Here is a 24,219-nt window from a genome sequence, read left to right on the forward strand (position 1 = left end):
GTCCAGGCTCAGTTGGGATCTGTCCAGAACACAGCATGCAGCCAAAAGAGGAAGACACTTCCTTGTGCAAGACACTATATAGTCTGCACAAGGGGAGTGGTCAACCTGGCTAAACCTATAGAGGGTAGCCTAATAACAGTAACCTGATATCAGAGGGCTCTGCCCTATAACAATACAGATAAGATAAGAATAAGGGAATACACCATAGGGAGCTTAACCCTATGGGTCCCTACATGTCTATGCCATCTGATAGTACAAACACCTGGTTAGACCTGTGTGGGAACCATGTGCCCTAAAAGGACCTGCAGAAATGCCACCCAATGGAAAAACACATGGGCCAGGAAGGCTCAGCTTTTTCATAGCCCACTAGCCACTTTGTGAATTCTGCTAGTGTTGAATTGTTTGATACCCCTTCTGTTAATTGTACTTTATTGTCTCTGTAGAACAGGGGTTCTTTGAAGCTTTCTGCATTTGTTATGGTCTTGCTGCCAATGGAGCCCATGCTTTCTCTTCTCTTGGTTTAGAAACAGCACCCATAATTAATTATGAAATCATTTATTAATTATAATATCAGTAATTAACGCACTGTATAATTTCTTACCAGACTATGGTGGTAATTTCAGAGTTTTGTAGTTTCCTTTAGGTTGTTACTGCCCCCCCCCCCCCCCCCCCCCCCCCCCACTATGTGAAAAATAGCTAAGGCATTGTTCTATGTTATGTTTCTTATTGTGTGAGTTGCCCCACCTAATATACTAGAAACTGGCATGGATTCCTCTCTGATCTAGCAATGTAAAGTCCATGCACAGCCTTGACATCCATCAGGTGTTGGTGATGCCTTTCTCATAGCCCAATGCATAAACAGTTCAGTTGACCTAGGGCCAGTATTTACACTCAGTCTTTACCTTGAGCTACTGTAAAACAAAACTGGATTTCCATCTGCCTAGTGTCATGATAAAAGAGTGGTGTTTTCCTGCCATGACTTGCTTCAGGAGCATCCCCAGAGGATTCACCATAATAGTTTTATTAGTCATGTCTGGCAGCCTGTTACACCAAGCCAGCATTATATTGGCTTTCTGACTTTTTCTTTCAGACACTCTAGCTATTAAATGTGGGTCAGAATTAATAACATGGTAAAAAGCAAAGTGGCAAATAAAACAGATAGAGTGAAACACTGAAAGCAGAAACTCCTGGCTTCTATCTCCTGTCGAACCAATGTTAACTTATTCCTCAAATATCATTAAAGTTCCACATTACCAGTATGCTGGGAGTGAGTAAATTTGGCTTTTTGCCAAGCTCAGTATAACATTTTCTGTACACCAATTTCACCTAGAACATTGTAGGCAGGTTATTATTGAAATTGTTATATTGATATAGGTCCATGCACATGGTAATGGTGAGCTGAGCTCTAGAAGCTCTTAACCTTTTATATACACAGGCTTAGAATTGTGTTTCACAAGAAAGCAATATGTGTTTTCATCCAGATTCTAAAGCTATTTTTTATATGTAATGTAAGTCTTATGAAAGAGATGTTTGTCTTTAAATAACTACTGATAAATCAAAGCCATACAGTGTTTTCATTTCATTGCATTCTCATAAGATGGGAAAGCAGGTTACAAAATGCTTTAAGGCAAAATACATGACAGTATTTATTTGGCAACACCCCAAAGCATAGCTGAACACACATTTGTGTTTTCTAAGCCACGCCCCTGACAGCTTCTTCTGATGGGATTGCCACAGTATAATAAGGTCTATGGCACTAGGGACTATACAGTGGAGGAAATAATTATTTGACCCCTCACTGATTTTGTAAGTTTGTCCAATGACAAAGAAATGAAAAGTCTCAGAACAGTATCATTTCAATGGTAGGTTTATTTTAACAGTGGCAGATAGCACATCAAAAGGAAAATCGAAAAAATAACTTTAAATAAAAGATAGCAACTGATTTGCATTTCATTGAGTGAAATAAGTTTTTGAACCCTCTAACAAAAAGACTTAATACTTAGTGGAAAAACCCTTGTTTGCAAGCACAGAGGTCAAACGTTTCTTGTAATTGATGACCAAGTTTGCGCACATTTTAGGAGGAATGTTGGTCCACTCCTCTTTGCAGATCATCTCTAAATCCCTAAGGTTTCGAGGCTGTCTCTGTGCAACTCTGAGCTTGAGCTCCCTCCATAGGTTTTATATTGGATTAAGGTCCGGAGACTGACTAGGCCACTCCATGACCTTAATGTGCTTCTTCTTGAGCCACTCCTTTGTTGCCTTTGCTGTATGTTTTGGGTCATTGTCATGCTGGAACACCCATCCACGACCCATTTTCAGTTTCCTGGCAGAGGGAAGGAGGTTGTCGTTCAGGATTTCACGATACATGGCTCCGTCCATTTTCCCGTTAATGCGAATAAGTTGTCCTGTGCCCTTAGCAGAAAAACACCCCCAAAGCAAAATGTTTCCACCCCCATGCTTGACAGTGGGGACGGTGTTTTGGGGGTCATAGGCAGCATTTTTCTTCCTCCAAACACAGCGAGTTGAGTTAATGCCAAAGAGCTCTATTTTGGTCTCATCAGACCACAGCACCTTCTCCCAGTCACTCACAGAATCATTCAGGTGTTCATTGGCAAACTTCAGACGGGCCTGCACATGTGCCTTCTTGAGCAGGGGCACATGTAGCCGATATACGCAAGAAAACGCGAGACTTTGCATTCCCACGCGTTTTCGTGCGTATATCGGCTACATGTGCCTGCACCCGAGCGTATTCCATTCATTCGGGTGCAGGCACAAGTAGCAGGCGTAGGGCTGAATTTTCGGCAAGCGTTTTTCCGCTTGCCGAAAAAATCAGCCCTACGCCTGGTGTGGCATCAGCCTTAATGGTTGGTAGGGGTTCAAAAACTTATTTCACTCAATGAAATGCAAATCAGTTGCTATCTTTTATTTAAAGTTATTTTTTCGATTTTCCTTTTGATGTGCTATCTGCCACTGTTAAAATAAACCTACCATTGAAATGATACTGTTCTGAGACTTTTCATTTCTTTGTCATTGGACAAACTTACAAAATCAGTGAGGGGTCAAATAATTATTTCCTCCACTGTAGATGTTTTACCTGTCACATGGAAATATGCCCAAAATTGCCACTGTTGTTAAAGAGCCCCCACACAACACAAAAACCCCTAATATACTGTCAGGAACACGCCAGTCCCAGACGCGTCTGACACGGGGACGGGGCAACGAGGGGTTACACTCAGTCACCTTTCACACAGGTTAGACTAACATCAATCACCCCCAAACATACCAGCGCCCCAAATATCTATTCACTACCACCATCTATCATTAGCAGGCAATTGAAACCTAATACACAAATATATCACACACAAGCTTTCTTACTGCAGTGAGGGATAGTTCTACTACTTCCACAAACACACCAGCAGCCAAGGTTAATTTACAAACACACTTTCCTACTGACAGTCCACTAGTTAATTAGTAAGTACAGAGAACTGGCCCCCCCTACTCAACACACATACAGCCCAGCAGTTACAACATTTAGTTAAATTTCGCGCTACCGCATGCGTTAATTTTTACGCTTTGCGTTAATTTGCGCGCAGAAATAATACTAACGCATGATTCACAAACACTTAGACGCACTAAATATCGCATTTGTCTGTGCGAAAAATAACACCTACTTGAGGCAGGCGGTAATTATAGAAAAGTACAGTTAATAAGCTTTTGGCAATAAAATATGGACTTTGCAGTGTTATTTATTCAAGTATGTGTTGGCCCTAGAGTGATGCAGCCTCCAGTTTGCAGGGAAATGGTCATTTTCATAAAAGTAGTTTTACGAACGTAATGATGTGTATGGCTAACATGGCGTGCGCGCGAAAAGTATCGCTCGTGCGTTAATTATTGCGAACGACAAGTAGCGTGCACGCGTAAATTAGCGCACGTTGCGTCGAATACCACACGAAAATAGTCTTCGCGACTTAAATAACGCACACAGCATCGCGTCTAATTAACTTACTATACTTAATATACTTTTAGTGAATCGTGCGTTAAGACGCAATAAAATTTTTAACGCATGCTATAAATAGCGCACGTTTTAACGCACTTTAGTGAATCAACCCTCATGGGTACTACCAAACAGAACCTCCTGTAGTCTGCCAATCCACATAGGGGCTACAAAATAACCAATTACAGCCTTTTTTGGTCACCCCCAGGACCTTTTTTAATGTTGCTCACGGGTTAAAAAGGTTGGGAACCCCTGATATACATGTATATACAATAGACACTTGCAATATAGGATCTGTCTAAAATTAAAAAAAAAATCCCCCCAAAATTTTGGAAAAACCATTAAACCACTGCATTGCAACTGTTATTCCTATGTGCCCTGGCCAGCTCCTTCTCAGCAGTCTAGCTTGGGAGAACATACTGGGGAGGGGGGTGGAGAATGTGGCAAAGCCTTAAGTCCCAGGGCATACGTATACTGATTTCCCAGCAAGCACCAACTATTATCTAGTGCAATATCAGAACAAAAACTTATAACAATATCAATGTATGATCAGCGCTTTATGTAGTCTTCCAATAAATGTGATATGTGATATATGACTTCCTTTTTTCTTTTCTTTCTGGTTATGCTCCAAAACCAAGTAAAACGTAAAATGTAGTGCAGTATGCTTATAACAAGTATGCCTCACACCCTCCAACAACATGTATGTGTGCAAGTGAAATATATAAAGTGACAGTACCCTAAAGGTACCTAGTGCTCCATGCAAATCAACGATGATTCTTCTTCACCGGTCACACAGCAAGTTAGCCTATTCACCAGACTGTATCTGTAATTAAGGCTCATCAATAACCTTAAATGAGGCAGAGATACTATTAAATGGTATTTTATGAATCAGTGGAACATCTCTGCCTCATTGAAGTTTACAACATTTCCCATTTCCCTGTCATCATTTAATCCACTGTTGCCTGACTGAAGTACAATACTTCTGCTGCCATTGCATTTCCGCTTGTGCATGGCTGCATGCAGGCTGCCCAAACTGTCCTCTGAAGCCAATTGCTTTTTTTTCTGTTTTTTAGTGTCCCTTAATATTGTGTTTCCCCTATCATCTGTGTTGGCTACTTGAAAAAATGAATCATTATATTCACATAGTGATTTAACACAGTCTCATGGTTTGTAACATTGAAAAATTGCTCATCTTTAGCGAGCCCTTTGATCTATGCATCTGAAGCAGATATGATCATTTACATAACAATTTTAACGTGTTTGCATCAATTAAAGTGTAAATTTCCTTTCTAGTTTTAAAGGAAGTCTGTGCATTGTGTGAGTGGTGGGGTGTTAGAAATGTAAAAAAAACTCCTTTTAACCAGAGATACCCTTATTTTTCCTTATTTCCCTATTCCTCCTCCATGAAGATGGCTGTAGGTGTTAGTAAAAAAGATGACACCACTTTTGTGACTAGGGGCCAAGTCTCCTTTCAGTGGGTGGGACTTTCAGCAAAGGGACATACACTGACCTTAGCCACCAACTCCTGGCTTCCAGGCAGGGATAATGAAAACCTAATCTACACAGGCCTGAAAAATAACTAGTTACAGGGCTTCATCCCACTCTTTGTATGGATACTTATTGTACTGGCCTTCTTGTGCACACCCATCTGCTTCCATGGCAGTGTGTAACTGTGTGCAGGTGCATAATACACATGTGCATTGGCACTAACATAATCCATCTGATGTTGTCTTGACACATCCCTTAAAAGGACACTACAGATTGCTATTTATTGCTTAGTTATGAAGGTGTCTTTGGTTTTCTGGCTTTGCTGATCATTTCCTGATCTGACCTTTGACCTGAACCTCGGGCTATTTAACCCCTTAGCACTTTCCAGCTACTCTCCACTGCTGTGCTTCCTTTATCCATCCTTGGTAAGCCTACAGTCATTAAATTCCCTTAATTTTAACATTTCTTGTCAGCAAAACATGATATCGAACATACATCCACCCAGTAAAAAGCTGCTGACTCTGGAAGGGGCCACTGACAGGGCCACCTGGCTAATATGTGGCCAAATGCCGGTTACCAATTAGACAGATTTAATTTTTGATTTTCTTGGAGCCAGAACCTCATTGGCACCAAGGGTCAAATGACTGGATCATCCTGATAATTGCCAGCTTAAGGTGTAAGGCCAGCTTTACAATCTATCACACTTGATCTGTTTATCCAAAAGCAATGATTTAACAATTTGCAAGCTTTAAACAGAAGACAAATAAAAATGAAAATAAATGCAACGAGACATATAAATATGCATTTTAGCAATTATGTTAATTGCAGGAACCGAATAAAGACAAACACCAATGGCATTAATGAATCAAAGGAAAATTCCTTTTTTTTAAATCCACTTATGACTGTAAAGAAATCAAATCCATTACTCATTTGCTGAATTTGGCTTTGGAAGCCAGGAGCCATAAAATAAGTGTTATTGAGTCCATTGATTTCTGTAATGAATTTGCATTCACTGCTGCAGACCAGTAATGGATTGCACTGCCTCTGGGAAGGCCATTTTTTCAATAGTCTTACAATGTTTAAACCAGTTACTATAGCAACATTCAATAGAGCATGTCAATGGTGCATTACACGGCCACATACACAGAACTAGGTTACCAAGTAGCAGGGCAAAATTTTTTCATGTTGTGAGAACCTTTTGTTTAACGTCAACTACAATTTCCCTTTCAAAATCAAATCGATTTTGAAAGGTAAAAGGCTAAAGATTTAAATAGTTTCATTCTGTTTCTGACAGGCCATTTGTGTATGATCTGTATAACCTAGAATACAGTAGTTATTAACTATGTACTGCCATGTATATTGTGCATGTCAGTGAGCTTGATAAAAGCTGTAGTTCTGCAGCAGAGAGCATGTAAAGCTGATAACTAACCTTAACCTATGTTTGGCTTTTTGCACTTTGTTTTAATATGAGCCTGTCAGGTTGATTTATGGTTACAGCTAGGAAGTGGTAATTTACATAATACACTATCAACACAATCGACAGATACCAAACTTAAGTTTTAGCCCAAATTTTGGGCAACCATTCAGGCCTTACATTAAGTGAAAAATACATTTGCCCACAAATTTTGAGCAGATGTATCCCCCATGAACATGATTTCTTCTACTTCAGATGTGCTTAAGGTTGAAGACACATGGAGCTACTAGTAGCAGCTACTTGTCATAGCTACTCAAATAGACAACGCTGATGATTTACTGATAACAGTCTCTACAAGTGTTTTAGCAGATGCAATTCTCAGTATTATCTATGACAGGTTATTTTCTGGCATTCGGTAGCCGTAAAAAAGTAGCTGCTACTAGTAGCTCCATGTGTCTTCACCCTTAGGCCTTAGTGTTTGTAGCCGGGGAATTTTTCTGCAAATATCTCCATTACTCAAGCGAAGCAGTCTGTCAATAAGTTGTTACAGAAACAGATATCCTATTTTGTAGCATTTCTTAAAGGAACAGTAACACCAAAAAATGAAAGTGTATAAAAGTAACTAAAATATAATGTGCTGCTGCCCTGCACTGGTAAAAGTTGTGTGTTTACTTCAGAAAGTCTACTATAATTTATATAAATAAGCTGCTATGTAGCCATGGAGGCAGCCATTTAAAGGAGAAAAGGCACAGGCACATAGCAGATAACAGATAAAACAATATTGTATTCTACAGAGCTTATCTGTTATCTGCTATGTAACCTGTGCCTTTTCTCCTTTTTTCCAGCTTGAATGGCTGCCCCCATGGCTACACAGCAGCTTATTATATAAATTATAGTAGTGTTACTGTAGCAAACACACCAGTTTTACCAGTGCAGGGCAAAAGTACATTATATTTTTATTACTTTAAAGCTCTTTCATTTTTTAGTGTTACTGTTCCTTTAATGCTACTAATTATGTTGATAATGTATATGGGAGGTCTCAGTTATAAGAAAAGGTAGGCCAAGTTTGAATTGTTTACAATAGAAAAGAGGCACTTATGGGGAGATAGAATAATGATATATACAAGGGCACAATAAAATCTATTATTACAGGTATGGGATCCCTTATCCAGAAACCCGTTATCTAGAAAGTTCTGAATTAAGGAAAGGCCATCTCCCATAGACTCCATTAAAAGCAAATAATTCTAATTTTTAAAAATGATTTCCTTTTTCTCTGTAATAAGAAAACAGAACCTTGTACTTGATCCCAACTAAGGTATAAATAATCCTTATTGGAGGCAAAACAAGCCTATTGAGTTTATTCAATATTTAAATGATTTTTAGCAGACTTAAGTTATGGAGATCCAAATTACGGAAAGATCCACTATCCGGAAAACCCCAGGTCCCGAGCATTCTGGATAACAGGTCCCATACCTGTATAATATTACAGGTATGGGATCCCTTATCCAGAAACCCATTATCCAGAAAGCTCTGAATTACGGAATGCCCATTATTATTATTATTATTAACATTTATTTATAAAGCGCCAACATATTCCGCAGCGCCGTCTCCCAAAGACTCCATTTTAATCAAATAATTCAAAATTTTAAAACTGATTTCCCTTTTCTCTGTAGTAATAAAACAGTACCTCGCAATTGATCCCAACTAAGATATAAATAATCCTTATTGTATGTAAATAATTAATGTTTAATTGATTCTTTAGTAGACTTAAGGTATGGAGATCCAAATTACGGAAAGACCCCTTATCCGGAATACCATTGTTCCCGAGCATTCTGGATAACAGGTCCTATACCTGTATAATATATAATTATGCTTTATTAACCAGCAGATCCTTCCAGCAGACAAAAGGGCAACATTTAGACTACAAGAAAGAAGTTCCATCTTTAGGGCAATGACACACAAGGAGATTAGTCACCTGGCGATTAATCTCCTCTAGTGGTGGCGACTAATCACCCACATAAATTGACTGGAAAACGTGTCACTTTTCTCCACCTGACTGAAAACCAAGGGCAGAGAGAAGCAGAAGAAATACCACACTGGAATTGTATACAACACTTGCATTCATAAATGACCCCTTGTGTGTCAGTTATGAATTTGTGCTTATTATGGACTCTCAGAGGCTCATTATTTAATATAGGTGTTACTAGTTGCAATTGTCCCGCAGCAACCAAAAAGATCTTCTTTTTGATTTTCTAACCTATAGTAATTGCAGTGGTGCAATTTAGCACTTATGTTAGTAAAAGTGTCCCTAGATCTGTAAACTATTAAATCATTACAGTACCCATCCAAGTGACCATAATTATTAGCCTAGTAACCTTTTCCCTTAAATGTCATCCAATTTCAGTGGTACGCAATAGGTTTGCTTTTGATAACGGAACAGACCTCTTGGCTGCATCATTTCAAAGGCATTTAAAATGAAAGAATAAATCCTCCCATGCTGCGTGCTGAACAAACTGCATTTTTCTGTTTTGTCATTACAGTGAAGATAATTCTTCTGGAAATGGCTTGAAATCTTAGCTCTGCTTCTAAAAATGTGTCATTAATTCAGACCCAGCTACATAATGGTTTAGCAGCACATATAAAAGAGAAAAGCAATGTTAGAGATCAGATTATCATTTCTACTGAGGAGTCAATTAACAAAACAGTTTAGTAACTACTCAAAATAGATTTGCTATGGTTAAATAATACACACACTAATATAACACAACAAAGCATTAGCCAGTGGTATTTAGCTAATTTTATTTTACTTTAGAGTGTCACAGGATAATGTAATGATAACATTCACACACTGCTTTAGGCAAGAGATTTATGAAATGCCCTTATTACTGTAGCTGAAATACAACTCCCAGAATCCTCTAGGTTTAGTCCATCCACAGCTGAAATTACAGAAGTGACACAGATTAGACAGGAGTGCTTTATGTGTGAATACCTGAGCACTAGGGATTTTCCTGAAAATATTACAAGATGTCCCAGTACAATTACACAAATAGTCACAAAGGGCATTATTATGTTATTGTGTTACATACATTGCAGTGTACACGTCAATTACATTTTGATTAAACTAAAAAATAGAAATGAAATGACAAATAAAGTCATATCACAACACCACAAAGAATTTGGCACACTTAATTGAGCATGCGGTAAAAGGAAAAACCCCACCATACAGACAGGAAAGATCAAAATAAAGCCCCAGTTATACAATACAGCAAACAGATTTTCATACTTGACATGGTCAGATTATTGGGTTGCCAGCTGCTCTCATTGCTATATACTGTATAAATTGATATTGTAAAGAGTGACTACAGTTATTTCATACTTGTTACTTAGCATAATATGTGAAATAATCTAACACTTCACACAAAAGAGAAAACAACAAAAAAATTGAAAAGACCAGAAACTTCAAATACAGGCATGGGATCTATTATCCAGATTCTTGGGACCAATGTGACTTGGTTTTTTTTTCTAGATATAGGGTCTTTTTCTAATGTGAAGCACTATACCTTGTAGCTACTACTAAAATATTTAAACATAAACTCAATAGGATGGTTTAGCCACCAACATGGATTTATGCTAGCTTAGTTGTCATCAAGTACAAATTGTCATCAAGTACTGACTTATCCATGCAGCAAAATCACGCTTGATTAGTGGCAGCGAATTATGCAGTCCCCTGCAGCGGGAAATTCGTCGCGGCCAACTTTTTTAAAAGTCGCAGTGATTAATCGCCGATTGTGTCTTTGCCTTATTATAGAGGAAGGCAAAACACACAATGAAGAAATGATTGTTTGTATGCAACAGTTTACAGATAATAGATGCCATACTTGTACTGAAGCATAGATCTCCCTAAATATATAGACCCATGTCTATAACTCTAAATAACTCTAAAGTAACTAAAAAAGAATACAATTCAGCAACTGTGATGAAAGCTGTGACAGCAAATGTACCTCTCACATAAAGATAGGGAAGTATACTATGCACAAAAATACACGTTACATTGCATTAGGTGAGTGATTAGTTTGCCCTGTGCAACAACAGTAAGAAATGGTTATACATGTAATTCATAAAAGGTAATTCCACGGAATGCAATTAACTTTGAGCTAATACCACAAATGTACCATACCAGTTTTAACTTTTCATAATGTAGATTAGGTTGTGTATGTTGAGTTAATTTACGTATAGTGTGATGATCAGGAACAGCTGAAGAGCTAGAGTATTGCTGTGTAAAGATTCCTGACCTATATGAAAGGCAGTAAATCACTGATAAATATAAATTACAGTGAGGGCAAAAAGATCAAAAGATCATAAATGGTGTGGAGTTTGCATCCTTCTGCTTGCGTTTGCATGAATTTTGTACTCCTTCCTTTATGCTTTGTCTTGCACAATAAAATGCACATACATGTCTAAATAGTGTAGAGTGTAAAAATGTTTGGAATCAATGACAACAAATCTAATATTGTATCTAATTTTTGTATATGTGTATTTATATATATATATATATATTTATATATATATTATATAGCAGCAAGTTTTATATAGAATAGATGGTCCTTTTATATGACATTAAACAATACAGTGTCTAAATCCAACTTAAGGTCCCCATACACGGGCCGACTATAGCTGCCGATATCGGTCCCTTGGACCGATTCGGCAGCTAATCGGCCCGTGTATGGGCAGAACAGAGCGGCCAGACCGATATCTGGCCTGAAATTGGCTAGATCTCGATCGGCCAGGTTAGAAAATCCAGTCGGATCGGGGACCGCATCGGCTCGTTGATGCGGTCCCCGAACCGACGGCCCCATGGCCGCAAATGTAATCCGATCGTTGGCCCCAGGGCCAAACGATCGGATTATTTTTTTTTTAAGTTTCTTACTACCCGATATCGCCCACCCGTAGGTGGGGATATCGGGTGAAGATCCGCTCGCTTGGCGATATCGCCAAGCGAGCGGATCTTATAGTGTATGGGCACCTTTAGTCTTCGTGAAAAGTTAATTGTTAATTGAAAGTTAATTGTTTCAGACTTTACAATTATATCTGTTTGATCTATCCTAGGTGATTAATCTGAAAGAGTAGAAGCATTAGGATAACATTTACTTTAAAGAAATAGTAACACCAAAAATGAAAGTGTATCAAAGTAATTAATATATTATGTACTATGCCCTGCTCTGTATAGTATATATATATATATAAACAAAGATGCTCTGTAGCCATGGGGTTAGCTATTCAAATTGAAAAAAGGGGAAAAAGCCCATTGATTTCTACAGAGCTTATCTGCTATGTAACCTGTGACTGTTTTCTACTTTTTTCCAGCTTGAATGGCTGCCCCCGTGGCTACACAGCAGCTTTGTTTATAAAGTATAATAGTGTTTCTAAAGCAAACACACAACTTTTACCAGTGCAGGGCAACAGTACAGTTAATTACTTAAAAACATTTACAATTTTTGGTGTTACTGTTCCTTTAAGGATTAATTTTCCTGAAATGCCATCCCACCGGCGATTTACATTCCCGAAATCGTGGAAGTTTCCTCTCAAGGCAACTTCCGAGATTTTGGAAAATTGCGGCGCCGTGTATGCCATCCCACCAGCGATTTACATTTTCGCCGGTGGGATGGCATTTCGGGGAAATTAGTCGCCCGCGGCAAGGGAGATTTGTCGCAGGCGACTAATCTCCCCCGTGTGCCACAGCCCTTAAGGGCAATAGCATACATGCTGATGTAAATCCATTGTCCTTCACAGCAATTAACAGCTCAGGAGGTGGGGCCAAAATGCTTATTCACTTCTAGTAAGCAGGGGTGCAATCTCTTGTCAGCAGGCCCGGATTTGTGGAAAGGCTACAAAGGCCCGGGCCTAGGGCGGAACAAGTTTAGGGGCGGCATGCCGCCCCGCCGCAACAGAATTTTTAAATTTGGCTCCCATACGGAGCAGTCGGGACCTCTCCCCACTGCTCCGTATGGGAGTTTAAATGTGCGATTGCGCATGCGCACTCGTGGGGGGGCGGGGGCGGCCTCGGGGCGCCGCGAAGTTAAATCCGGCCCTGCTTGTCAGGCGACATATTAAGTCTCCCTACATGCCATCGCTCTTAAAGTGATCAACTCCTATCATAAAAAAAAAATTTCTGAGTATTTTGGCAGAGCCTGTATTTTGAGGGTAATAGTACAGGCAAAATTGGGGCCAGAATGTTGGCCTGCGGATGGTATCATGTCAAATGACCTGGAGGCAGTCTGAAGTAGGCCCCTATAAGTACCAACTATTTTCTACCAAACGTCTGGGGTTGACTAGTTCCATCCATTTGTTTAAAATACATCCAACTCTGTTCTATCAATCTTGTTTTATTTTCAAATACATTTACATGTCTTAGGAAAATGCATCAAAAGCAACACAGGGTCGGTCTTTTAAGAGATAATAACTAACCACTGTGGGATCATCATAAAATGTGTAATCTTTGTTGATACTGTATATTAATCACTTCATGTGATATAGTGTGTAATAAATTCAGTAAAGGTATTTATTCCACATCAAACATCCCACCTGCAATGTGACCAATGCAAAAAGCTGTATAAGAATTGTACAAAGGAAGCATCATTCTAATACATTGATCCAGGGTTGTTTATTGGTGTTGATTCCAACATCCCCTGGCTACATTTGGTCAGGGAGTTCTTGTAGTTGAACAACAGTAACTGACTGCTACAGAGAGAACATCCATGAAATAACCTGTATTTAGATTTCTATAATGCCATTACATGTTGTTTTAGAACAGCAAAGTGTATGTTAATAAATCATTCTTCTTTTAGATAAAATAATTATGTAATAAAAATAGTATTTCTTTGTTTATAAATGTCATTAGTAGCAGCTCATTATATATATATATATATATATATATATATATATATATATATACATATATAAAACTCTATTTATTATAGCTCTTTTTTTAAAATAATGCAGCACTGCTAAGCTCTAAATCTGGGGAAATAGGAATTAACAGGAAACACATTAGGTAACTTAGCCACAATATTTGTACACAAAGCAATAAAGTCATATAATGGATGATTCTATCTCCCTTTTCTTCCATGTAATACTAAGGTATTGTTTGTTGAAGTGATTCCAAAATCTACATTTTTACAGAATTCTTGGTAAATCTGGAGAATGTGGGAATGAGGATAAGGAAGCAGCTAATTTTGTTAAGGCTAAGGCTACTTTGGGGATATGCTGAGAAAAACTATACCATGATAGCACATTCAATGAATCCCTGACCCTTTACCCTTGGGTTAACCTAAGTTGCCAAGGACAGCTGCCCCCACTGAACTGAACAGAGTGAGGATGACAACTGTCACTTTCACTTTAGGAAAAGGCCTGTCCTTTTAAACACAAGTAATTCTGTTAAAAGTAAGATATTGTAAACTGACAGTTCTATTTTTGAGCAATGTTTGCAGTAGCTGGAGTCCTTCAATTGCACAAGTCACCCCTAATTTTCCACCTGTCTTGGCTAAGAGCATTAGTTAGCTTGCCAGCTATTTCTAAAAATACATTTAAAGTACAACTATTGATAGTCCTATACCATGACCAATATCTGTATCACACAGAGCTACTAGTAGCAGCTACTTGTCACAACTACAAAAATAGACAATTCTGATAATTACTGATAATTGTTTCTATGTGTGTTTTAGCAGAGGCAATTCTCAGTATTGTCTATGGCAGGGTATTTTCTGGTGTTTACTATCCTTGACAAGTAGCAGCTACTAAGTAGCTCTGTGCAGTGCCGCCTCAGGGGTCCTAGCCGCCTGAGGAGACCAAGCTGATGCCAGCCCCCTGGCTCCCCACCACGCTTGCCTGTGTGGGGGTTGCCTGTGAGGGGGGTGAGCATTGCTAGTGCAAAGAGCACAATAGTGCTCTCTGCACTAGATGAGCTGAAAAAATCAGAATTTTGGCTCTTTAATTTACTGGAAGCATCTTTTTATCACCCCCAGTAATTTGCTGGACGCTGCCGTCTGAGGCGAGTTTCTCAACTCGCCTCATGGCAGCAGCGCTCCATGCTTTGTGTGTCTTCACCCTTAGCCAAAAGCCTAGCAGCATGACACATATAAAATCAAATAGTAGGTAACTAAATTGTCAAGTAAGTTTAAACTATGCATAGACGTGTAGCCCAGATGTTGAAAAACAGTTCCTGAAACAATGATAAACAGTGTTCATCAAAAAACCACAAAACTCACCATTGTAGACATAGCTGGGAACTGTAATTTAACATCATGGGTGCGTCAGTTTGTGCAACACCGGTGTAGATTCTTAAATATTATTAACATGGCCATTAATTCTTATTGCACTCATTGCTTTCACACATGCCTTATGCCTGTAAACATCCCTGTTACACTCTCTGTTGTGCTCAGCTTGCAAGCTCCTCACTTTTGTGAGCTAGACAATGTAACAGTCCACCATGGTATATGCACATACATTATCCTATAAATAATATATATACACTAAAGTCAAAGAGTTCTATCTGGAGCCTTTTGGATTGCACTATAAGACAACCATGTAGAAAGCAAAAAAATATTTGTTTTGTAATTTTATCCTACAGACACGGGGGTCTTTTCCATCCATAGAACAATACAGAATATTGAAGCTTTCCAGTGCCATGACTGATAACCCCACTGATAATGTACAATAAAGTGCAGGGATGGCTTGCACCGGAAATAGCTGCCAATAACCAGAGCTGGTTTACTTAACTGTATGTTTTCACCCACCAAAAAATTATGCTGTGGCTGTAAATTGAGATTATTATCTAGCACAACCCCCTAGATGGTGGCATTATGTTAAATAAAGCAGTAAAGTTGTATTTAGCATTAGCATACAGACATCTCCATCCCTAGTGCTAATGGAAACAGGGGGTTATTATGAGCATGCACAGTGCTTAAGAAGTGTCGGCTACAACAATGCAGCGTAGCAGTAAAACAATATCAACTTTAGTCTGGAGATAACATCAGGGCTTTTGCAACAAATGCACATGAGCATAGAGATCTGTCTTGGCACACTTAATGCTAACTAGATATACAGGTACCAGATACCCATAGAATGGCATCTGTGATACCTCTATCACTGTATGATGGAAGCTGCCCTACAAAGAAGTGTGCTAACTGCTAAACATTCGCTTCGTACTGCTTCTGCCACTAATCTGCTGCATGATGGGTAAAAACATGGCAACATTAGTGACCTTAGTGTACCGTCAATGTAAATTTCACCTACTTATGCCTGAAAACTGGATTTCATCAATTTTGGAAAATAAGAAACTTTGTAAACTGAATCCCAAACCAACCAAACAAGCCATTCGTTTTTGCATTAGTGCTACATTTATCAAGTAAAAAGTTTTAGGACAAAGCATTTTTTTTCTTTATGTAGCATTGAAAGATATTCCTTAGAGTGAAACTGATAAACATGGAGAGCTTTTGTTTTCTCTTAATATGTTTCAGTATCCATGTGTCTTGTTTCTGGGTTAGCATGTCTAACTGAATTCTGCTACAGGCCATAGTCCCCAGCTTAGCAGCAAGGATTAGATTTCATGTAGTTTAGTACTACATCAGTTTAGTAATGGATATCAATTATTGTCTTATGTTAAAAATGCTAAATAAAAACCTTTTTTTTAAAAAGTAATGGATATCAATATAATATACATCTAAACACATTTCATATTTACTGTCAAACATCAAAACCAACACTTTGTATATTTTATCCAGGAAGAGAAAAATTTAGACAAATAGAATCTATTTTGAGAGCTGGTAAATTCTTTCTCATGAGATAAGCACCTCTGAAACAAAAGTGACACTCTCTATCTCCCTCAAAAAACCCTGCTGACGTTCATGTTTCTACAGCTGCTGCCCACAAATAAAAGGTATTTTGAGTATCACGGGAATGACCTTGCCGAGCCCTTACTAGATTTGTTTGTAAGGAGCACTGGTAAAAAGCTTTGTCAGAACATAATTCATTTAATATTTTATTTCACTATCATAAAGCATATTATGCTATATTTCAACATTTTTAAGTCTTGTCTACACAGAAACACATGATGCCAAAAAAAATCATGTAACTGTACCCAAATCATCAGTGTAAAGGAATGCTGTCAAATATCAACAGTTCCTTGGCACAGGCTTTAGTTCTGGCACCTCTTGGTTACTATATGGAAAGGATAGAACAGACACTCTCTGAGACATATGGCAACCCCTGTTTGACTGAAGGGTTAATATGATTATGAACTTAGTGCTAAAAATCATATTAACCCTTCAATATATAAAAAAACAACATTTACACAGATTTTTAGCACTAAGTTCATAATCATATTAAATTAACCCTTCATTGACTTTTTCAGATATGTGCCATACATGCCTACGTGCAGCTTTGGGTAGGAAGAAAGGAAGCAGAAAGCCACACAAAAGCTCAGCTGTCAGTGGTCCTATTAAAGCATGACAATGTCAAGATAATATATCTAGCAGCTGATAAAGCCTTGGCTTAGAAAATGGCCGGCAGTGTGAGCTCTGCTGCTTGGCTGCTGTGGGGAAAAGCTTTTAAGAGACTAGGAAAATCAATCAAATATAGCTGTCCTTGGTCTGATTTAGTTATTAATTCAAATAAAATCACTGGAAATACAAGTAGCAAATATAAATTCAGTTTGCTCTCACTGCAGTTTTCAAACTGGGCTACTTTAGAGAAAGGTGACATATTTCTGGATTGCCTTTATGGTAACTGCGGCTGCCAAAAATGTATATTTTATCTTTGCATGAAAAATTTATTTTCGTAGCAACATTTGCCAAAACTAAGATGATTGTTAATGTGAATACATTACTGTGGCACCAAGACACATTTAGATATTAAGGGGCAGATTATCTAAAACCCTAACATCTCTTGTTTTTTTTTTTTTAATTCAAATAGACTTGTTTCCACAAATGTCTTACATTTATTAAAAAGTCTGAACTGAAAAGTCTACATGATCTTGGCAAGTTTTAGCTGGCAAATTGTCAGATTCTGATTTTTATCTGTTTGGATGCATAGTAAATCTTGGAAAAGTTGCAACAGATTTTTTCTGAGACTTTAAGAGCTAAAAATCCAAATAAATTAAAAAAACAAATGTGATTGTTATTAAGTGTCCCCAGACAGACCATGAAACCCCACTAACTGCATATGTGATCAGTAACAATTTAAAACTGCAGCAATTTCATTTCATCACAGAAACACATTTAACTGTGATCATACATTAACTAGGCTTTGTTAAATTAATTAAATTGGCTATAAAGTGCACATAGTCACTTTGTGATAATCTCACCAATCTTAGTGCAGGTACTAAATACCAGAAGTTGATGGAAAGCATTTAGGCCCTGCACTCACATAACCTGCCATTTAATACAAGCTAAACTCTGAACTGAGCTGAGCTGACAATCAATGCATTATAACCGTATTTACTGGCTGATTCTTTAGTACGCTTTACTGAAATCCATTCAACACAAAAATATTCCAGTATGCTTTTCATTTTGGGTTCTCTCCATGTAGAACAGTGTAGCATACTTAGCATACTGCAAAGCATTAAAACTTATTGGGAGTTAATGGCACTAGCAATGACTGCAAACACACTTACATTTACAATGGTTATAATACTAGTAAAAGGGCCTTGCAAAATTACTGAAAGGCACTGCAACAGTAAGTGAAAGATATGTTCATTTGCTTAGGGCACCACCTGCAAACTTTGCTGGATCCCACTCTGAATTTTTTTCCTGTATAGGGCCCTAAAAACCTTCTTAAAAAAATATAAACCAATTACAGAGCACAAACACAACAGGAAGGACTATTTATCATATATGCAGTATCATACAACAATAACCTATATCCAAAGGCTTCCGCAATGCAAGAATTTTCACAAGAAGGATAAATCAATAAAAAGCAGCAGAAGTTTCACAACCTTCTCATTTACTGTAGCGCTGCAGTCTAAACAGCAAGCATTCTACCAAGCATTTCCATTTACTTGAGGCTTACAGTCTCACTGACAAGCAGTTTATTCCATTCTGGACCCATAAACTTAAGCAAGTATTCTTTTTAACTCTGTAGTTACATAATTGTACTGTCTCTGTCACTGTTACCAATCTAGTCAAGTGTATTGCTGCCCACAACTAGATTTGCCCAGTAAAACAGCACCCAACAAATGCAGAATTTTCTGCAACTCCTAATAATAACATCAGCCAAATATTTTGTTTTCTGGACTGTTAAGTAAATTTCTTCCATATTATCTTTGGTCTATAAACTGTGGGGCCTGCAACAAAACAAATATAGGTATAAAAGTACAACAGATACTAATACTGTAATAGCTAAATATATACACTGTTAGCCTTACAAATGACCATACAGCGCACTGAAAACTAATGGTTTGCAAAGTTCTCAGCAGGTATAAGAATATGGCTGTATATTGAGACATCACAGCAAGCAAAGATAAAGATACTGAATCCTATCTACATCTGAAATGGAAGCTCAGCTCCCATCACCACTAAAGAAACTGACCTTGTAAGCAATAGCAGATACAGCGTAGCTCTTGCCTTTATCTAGTAATGAACACTACAGTACTGCATAAATGATTCAGTAATAAGCAGCCTCTGCATTCTATGAGGGCACTAAAAAACAACATATAAATAAAATAGCTGCAATTTTATCAAATATAAAGATGTAGTCAGCAGCTAACCCGCACGGGTACTATGATATATATATATTCCTGAAAAGTGGAAACACAGGTGCTAACACAGGTGCAAAGCTGCATCTGGCCAGTAACCCAAAACAATAAATCAGCAGTTAGCTTTGTTCAGTCCACTACCTTTAGAATAAAGAAAGCAAACATCTGATTGGTTGTTGTGGGTTACCAGTGCACCTCTATTAAGTGTAGCATCTGCCAGTTTTAAACTCAAAGTCCCATCACACTAAAGAGACTAGAGATCCCACTTCTACATTATATATCACTTCTGTCCAATAGTCTCCAAGGTACAATGTTTGTTAGAATGATGCCATGATACCAGTCTTCCATAATCAGTCTTTAGATAAGGCTGAAGGGCATACAAATAACAGTGCTATTCACCAACCTTTCAAACATCCTCAATATATAACCAATATTTACATTGTTATTACTAAATAAAAATTTAGTGCATTGCTGATTTTTTAGACTAATATGCCCTGAAATGCTTTTCCTGTCAGCCTTTCCATTAATATAATTTGTCACTGCAGTGAAAGGGTTAACAAAAAAAGGATAAAAAAAAAATAAAAAATAAAGTTCTTTGTTAATTATATTACAAACTCATAAAACACCTCACTAAAATCAGTTATTGTAGCAGTAAGGTAACTGCACATTTACAATAATGCTCATACATTAGGACAGTACAATTACTGACCCCAGGTCACTGACCCTGCAGATCTTAAAAGTAAGCAAAACCGATATGTGTCTCCTTTTACTAAAAATGTTCTCACCTAATTACTGATGGTGACCTGCACACATATATGGAGTTTTGGAAACTGTATAAGGGAAGCATGAGGTCCACAAGGTGACAATGTTCCCTGCAAAAGCCTATCCTGTATTTAGATGTCCTTGTCTTCTGACTAGGCAACATTTCTCTCACGCCAGTGTCTGGACTTTCCCTACAGTCACATGAACTTATTGGCTGTAGTAAAGAGAAATTGGTCTTCTAAGCTTTGTAACTATCCCCAAAAAAACATGGCACTTCTCCGCTAAGTGACATTAACATTAGGGGTACTCATTAATCACAGTTGCCCAAACTGTGGCATTTCAGTTGTGTCTGAGCAATAATTCCTTTCAGCAACAGGTAGCCCAGTGTTTCTTAACCTTTTTTCTTAGGAGACCCAGTTTTGGTTCACAAATCAGTTTTGCAACCAACACATTTGTTTAGAACAAATGTGCACCACATTTTAGATTATACAAAGAAACATCATATTAAGAAAAAAGGATCATGGGAAGAGACCTTAAACAGCATTGGGTCCCATTATTGGGTCCTGACCATAGGTTAAGACTCCCTGAGTTAGCCTGTGGCAGGTAATTATTTTCCCAACATAGCTGGAAGACTTGGGTTTGGTAATAGACATATAAAAAACAACTGCCACAATTTAGGAATGCACCAAATCTGTAACTTTTGGATGAACCCCAGTAAGTCCTTATGAGAACCCAAATCTTTATTTGCCTAGAATTCTGAAAATCAAATGAAAACATTATATCAGATTCAATTCCAAATCCTTTCATTTTTTCCATACAAATCAGAAAAAAATGTGGCCCAGATCCCAAAGTGAATTTATGATTTAACGGATTCCTAATTTTTAAAACATATTTAATACAGTGATCTGCGGCTTTACCTACATTTTCTTATGGGGAAATTGTTTGGTTTTTAAAGGGGCAGTATACAGTTAATTTCATTCTCAGCAAGTTCTCAATATACAGTAATTACACCTTTGAATTAATTGTAAACATAGTCGCTACAGAAAGCAGTATCTCTCTGTCCTTTCTAATCCTCTGCACTGCTACTGCTGACTGTAGGTACCATCGAAACATTGTTTTACAGTAGTCACATCTGACTTCAGCCAAGACTACATTTTGTTGCACAATTAAGGTGGCCACACACGTGGCGATTTAGGATCTTTCGTGCGACCATCAGTCACACGAAAGATCGTTCAATCAGCCACTAAACGTTCAGGGCTGAAACGGCAGATAAGTAGGTAGAAACAATAGGATTTATACCTCCTTCTGCTGATTCAGCCCTGACGGCAGATTTTGCTCAGGTGCCTTCTATGGCGCCCGATTAAAATCTTTAAACCTGGCCGATCTGCGAGTTGACCGATATCAGCAGCATCCTGCGATATCGGTCGACTTGCCATACACGCACCGAATATCGTACGAAACGATGTTTCGTACGATATTATCGGTGCATGTATGGCCAGCTTTATTCATTCAAGTATGTTAATGTCAGAGCATGCAAGGCATTGTGGTAATTAGATTCTTGGCTGGAGCAGAGCTGACTGCTGCTTTGCTGTTTTAATGGACTAACAAATACTGCTTTCAACAAAAATCTTAATGAATGAATGGATATTGGAGATATTGGGTTTACAACACCTTTAAGGTGGAAACACACATGGTAGATCCAGGATGTCCACTTGATTCAGTATTGTATGATCTAGCCATATACCTGGATGGACAAATTTCAGATTACAGCAGAAGTGTGCTCCCATCCTGCTCCAAAACATTTAGTGACCTCTGTCTGTGTATTCACGGGGACAACTGGGAATCGTACCAACAGAACAACTGGATTTGATGGAACTTATTGGTCCATGTGTTTCCAGCTTAGAGGGAATACAAAGAGAATTTCCCTGATCTAATAATCATGTCATACAATTGGTGATAATTATAGTATACTGTTAACCAGTGGCTGTGCACAAAAGGAAAGACAGGGTGTGCATTCAGACAACCTTTCTACTCTAGAAACCAAATGATGAGAGCATTACTAAACTATTCAAACTACCCTTACATTCAAACTACCCTGGCAGTCTTATAGTTTGTTGTTATTCGCTCATCACATTCTGCCCCACAAGCCCCACTGCTCCCTCTTACTGCCTGGGGCCAGTTCTTTTAGGTTCCACCACATAGCTCAATAACATTATATAGGTAGGTGGCCCAGGGCACACCTAGATGAAGTGAATCCAGGCGTTGTCAAATTCCTTAGGTGGTGACACAGTGGCCTTGTGGCTCTTAACCATGTAGTTTTCCCCAGCATTATTGTCCCAATACTCAGCTCCACACACTCTGTATCTGAGCGCGAATTCCAGCAGCCCCTCCTTGTTCAGAAGGGCCGGACACAGCAATTTGAAAGAAAAGCGATCAGTGTATCGGTCACTGCAGCCTCGTTGGTAGGCAGCTTGGACCTCGGACGAGGTCTTCCACGAGTCCACAGTATATCTGACAGTCACCTCTTTCTCATAGGAGAGGTTAAGGACCCTCAGGTTCCCACTGATGCTGAATGGGTCCGTACGCAGGCTCTCCAAGCAAACCCTTCGTTGTTTCACAAGCTCAACAAAGTCCGGCTTGGTACAAGGGTCAATGAACAGTGGCTCAAGATGGGGGGTACTAGGAGGAGCGCAAAACAATAATGTGCTCAGCTCTGCCCCGGCGGGACAAACTTCCCTGCATCGCAGCCCAGCTAGCACATGATTGGGCACACTGGGCACATCTGCATCACTGAAGTGCCGCACTGATGTGAGCTCCAGCCCCAGCGAATCAGCAAAGCGCACCACTTTCTTCCGAGGAGCCACCACTTCCAGGTGCCTCCTTTCCGCTGGGGTGGGCAAGGATTTGGCTCTTCTCCTTGCAGTAGGGCTTTGTGGGACTATGTGGACCTCTCTGCCCCGGGTGACAGGTTTGCTTTCCTCTATTATTTTCTCTGGTGGTGCCTCCACTTCACCATCTTTTTCTTCATCCTCTGGGCTCTCCGGCTCATCCCCATAGAGTACAGCAGTGCAGCTGAAGTTGCGTGGCAAAATGTGGCGGTGAGTGGGCATGGTGTCCATGCAGAGTAGGGTCTGTGAAGGGGGATCACTGGTACATGAGCTGGGCTGTGTGGCGGTGAGAGATTCGGAGGAAGATGCTTGCCCTGACGTGCTGTGACGCAGATCACATCCTTTCAGGAACCACAGACAGTACGGGGGAGGAGGAGGGGCACAGGACATAATCAACTGTAGAAACAGTTGATTGCCGACAGGAATAGCTTGCCCCTTTGGTCTATATGCTAGCTGCTTGGGTTAAGCCAGTGTTACTGTCCTAGCGTTACAGTGTGGTACTGGGCACACCCACAGCTGCGACATTCTGCTTTTAGATCTACCCACAGCATTTCCCATCCTCCCAATGATGCGGGGCAGTGTTGATATAGGAGGCTGAGTGCAGTGCATACAAACGAAGCGTAATCAACCAGATAAAAGAGGTCTGGGGGGGTTTGCCTGCAATCAATGGGCAGCTGCAGGGGTGGGTATACTTGGGGGCAGGGCTAGGTACATGAAGTAGCAGCACACCAAGAGGCATTAGAACTAACATGTAATTTTGTGATTGTGACACCTGCTAACAGAGGTAAGGATTATATTTCCCCTGAAACATGAATCTGTAGCAGGAGCATCATCAGCAGAACAGCATTTCTCTTAAGAAGCAAGCAAGAAAGTAGCTGAGAGGAAAGATAGTGATACCCTGTCACTTTAAGGAGGTGCTGGAATT

At 39.1% G+C, this 24,219-nt stretch overlaps 1 protein-coding gene across 1 annotated transcript; it reads right to left on the reverse strand.

Annotated features, from left to right (window-relative positions):
* Positions 1 to 21,838: 21,838 nt before the first annotated feature.
* Positions 21,839 to 23,920, reverse strand: LOC100486900 (protein phosphatase 1 regulatory subunit 3D). Its single transcript, XM_004913538.4, has one exon. The coding sequence runs from the start codon at positions 23,682 to 23,684 to the stop codon at positions 22,647 to 22,649; it is 1,038 nt and encodes a 345-aa protein (XP_004913595.1). The 5' UTR covers positions 23,685 to 23,920; the 3' UTR covers positions 21,839 to 22,646.
* Positions 23,921 to 24,219: the final 299 nt, after the last annotated feature.

Source organism: Xenopus tropicalis, chromosome 4, assembly GCF_000004195.4.
Source record: "Xenopus tropicalis strain Nigerian chromosome 4, UCB_Xtro_10.0, whole genome shotgun sequence".
NCBI lineage: Eukaryota > Metazoa > Chordata > Amphibia > Anura > Pipidae > Xenopus > Xenopus tropicalis.

What these genes read in the sequence shown, in the direction of transcription:
- LOC100486900 (XM_004913538.4), bottom strand. Translation starts at nt 23,684, where the DNA reads ATGTCCTGTGCCCCTCCTCCTCCCCCGTACTGTCTGTGGTTCCTGAAA.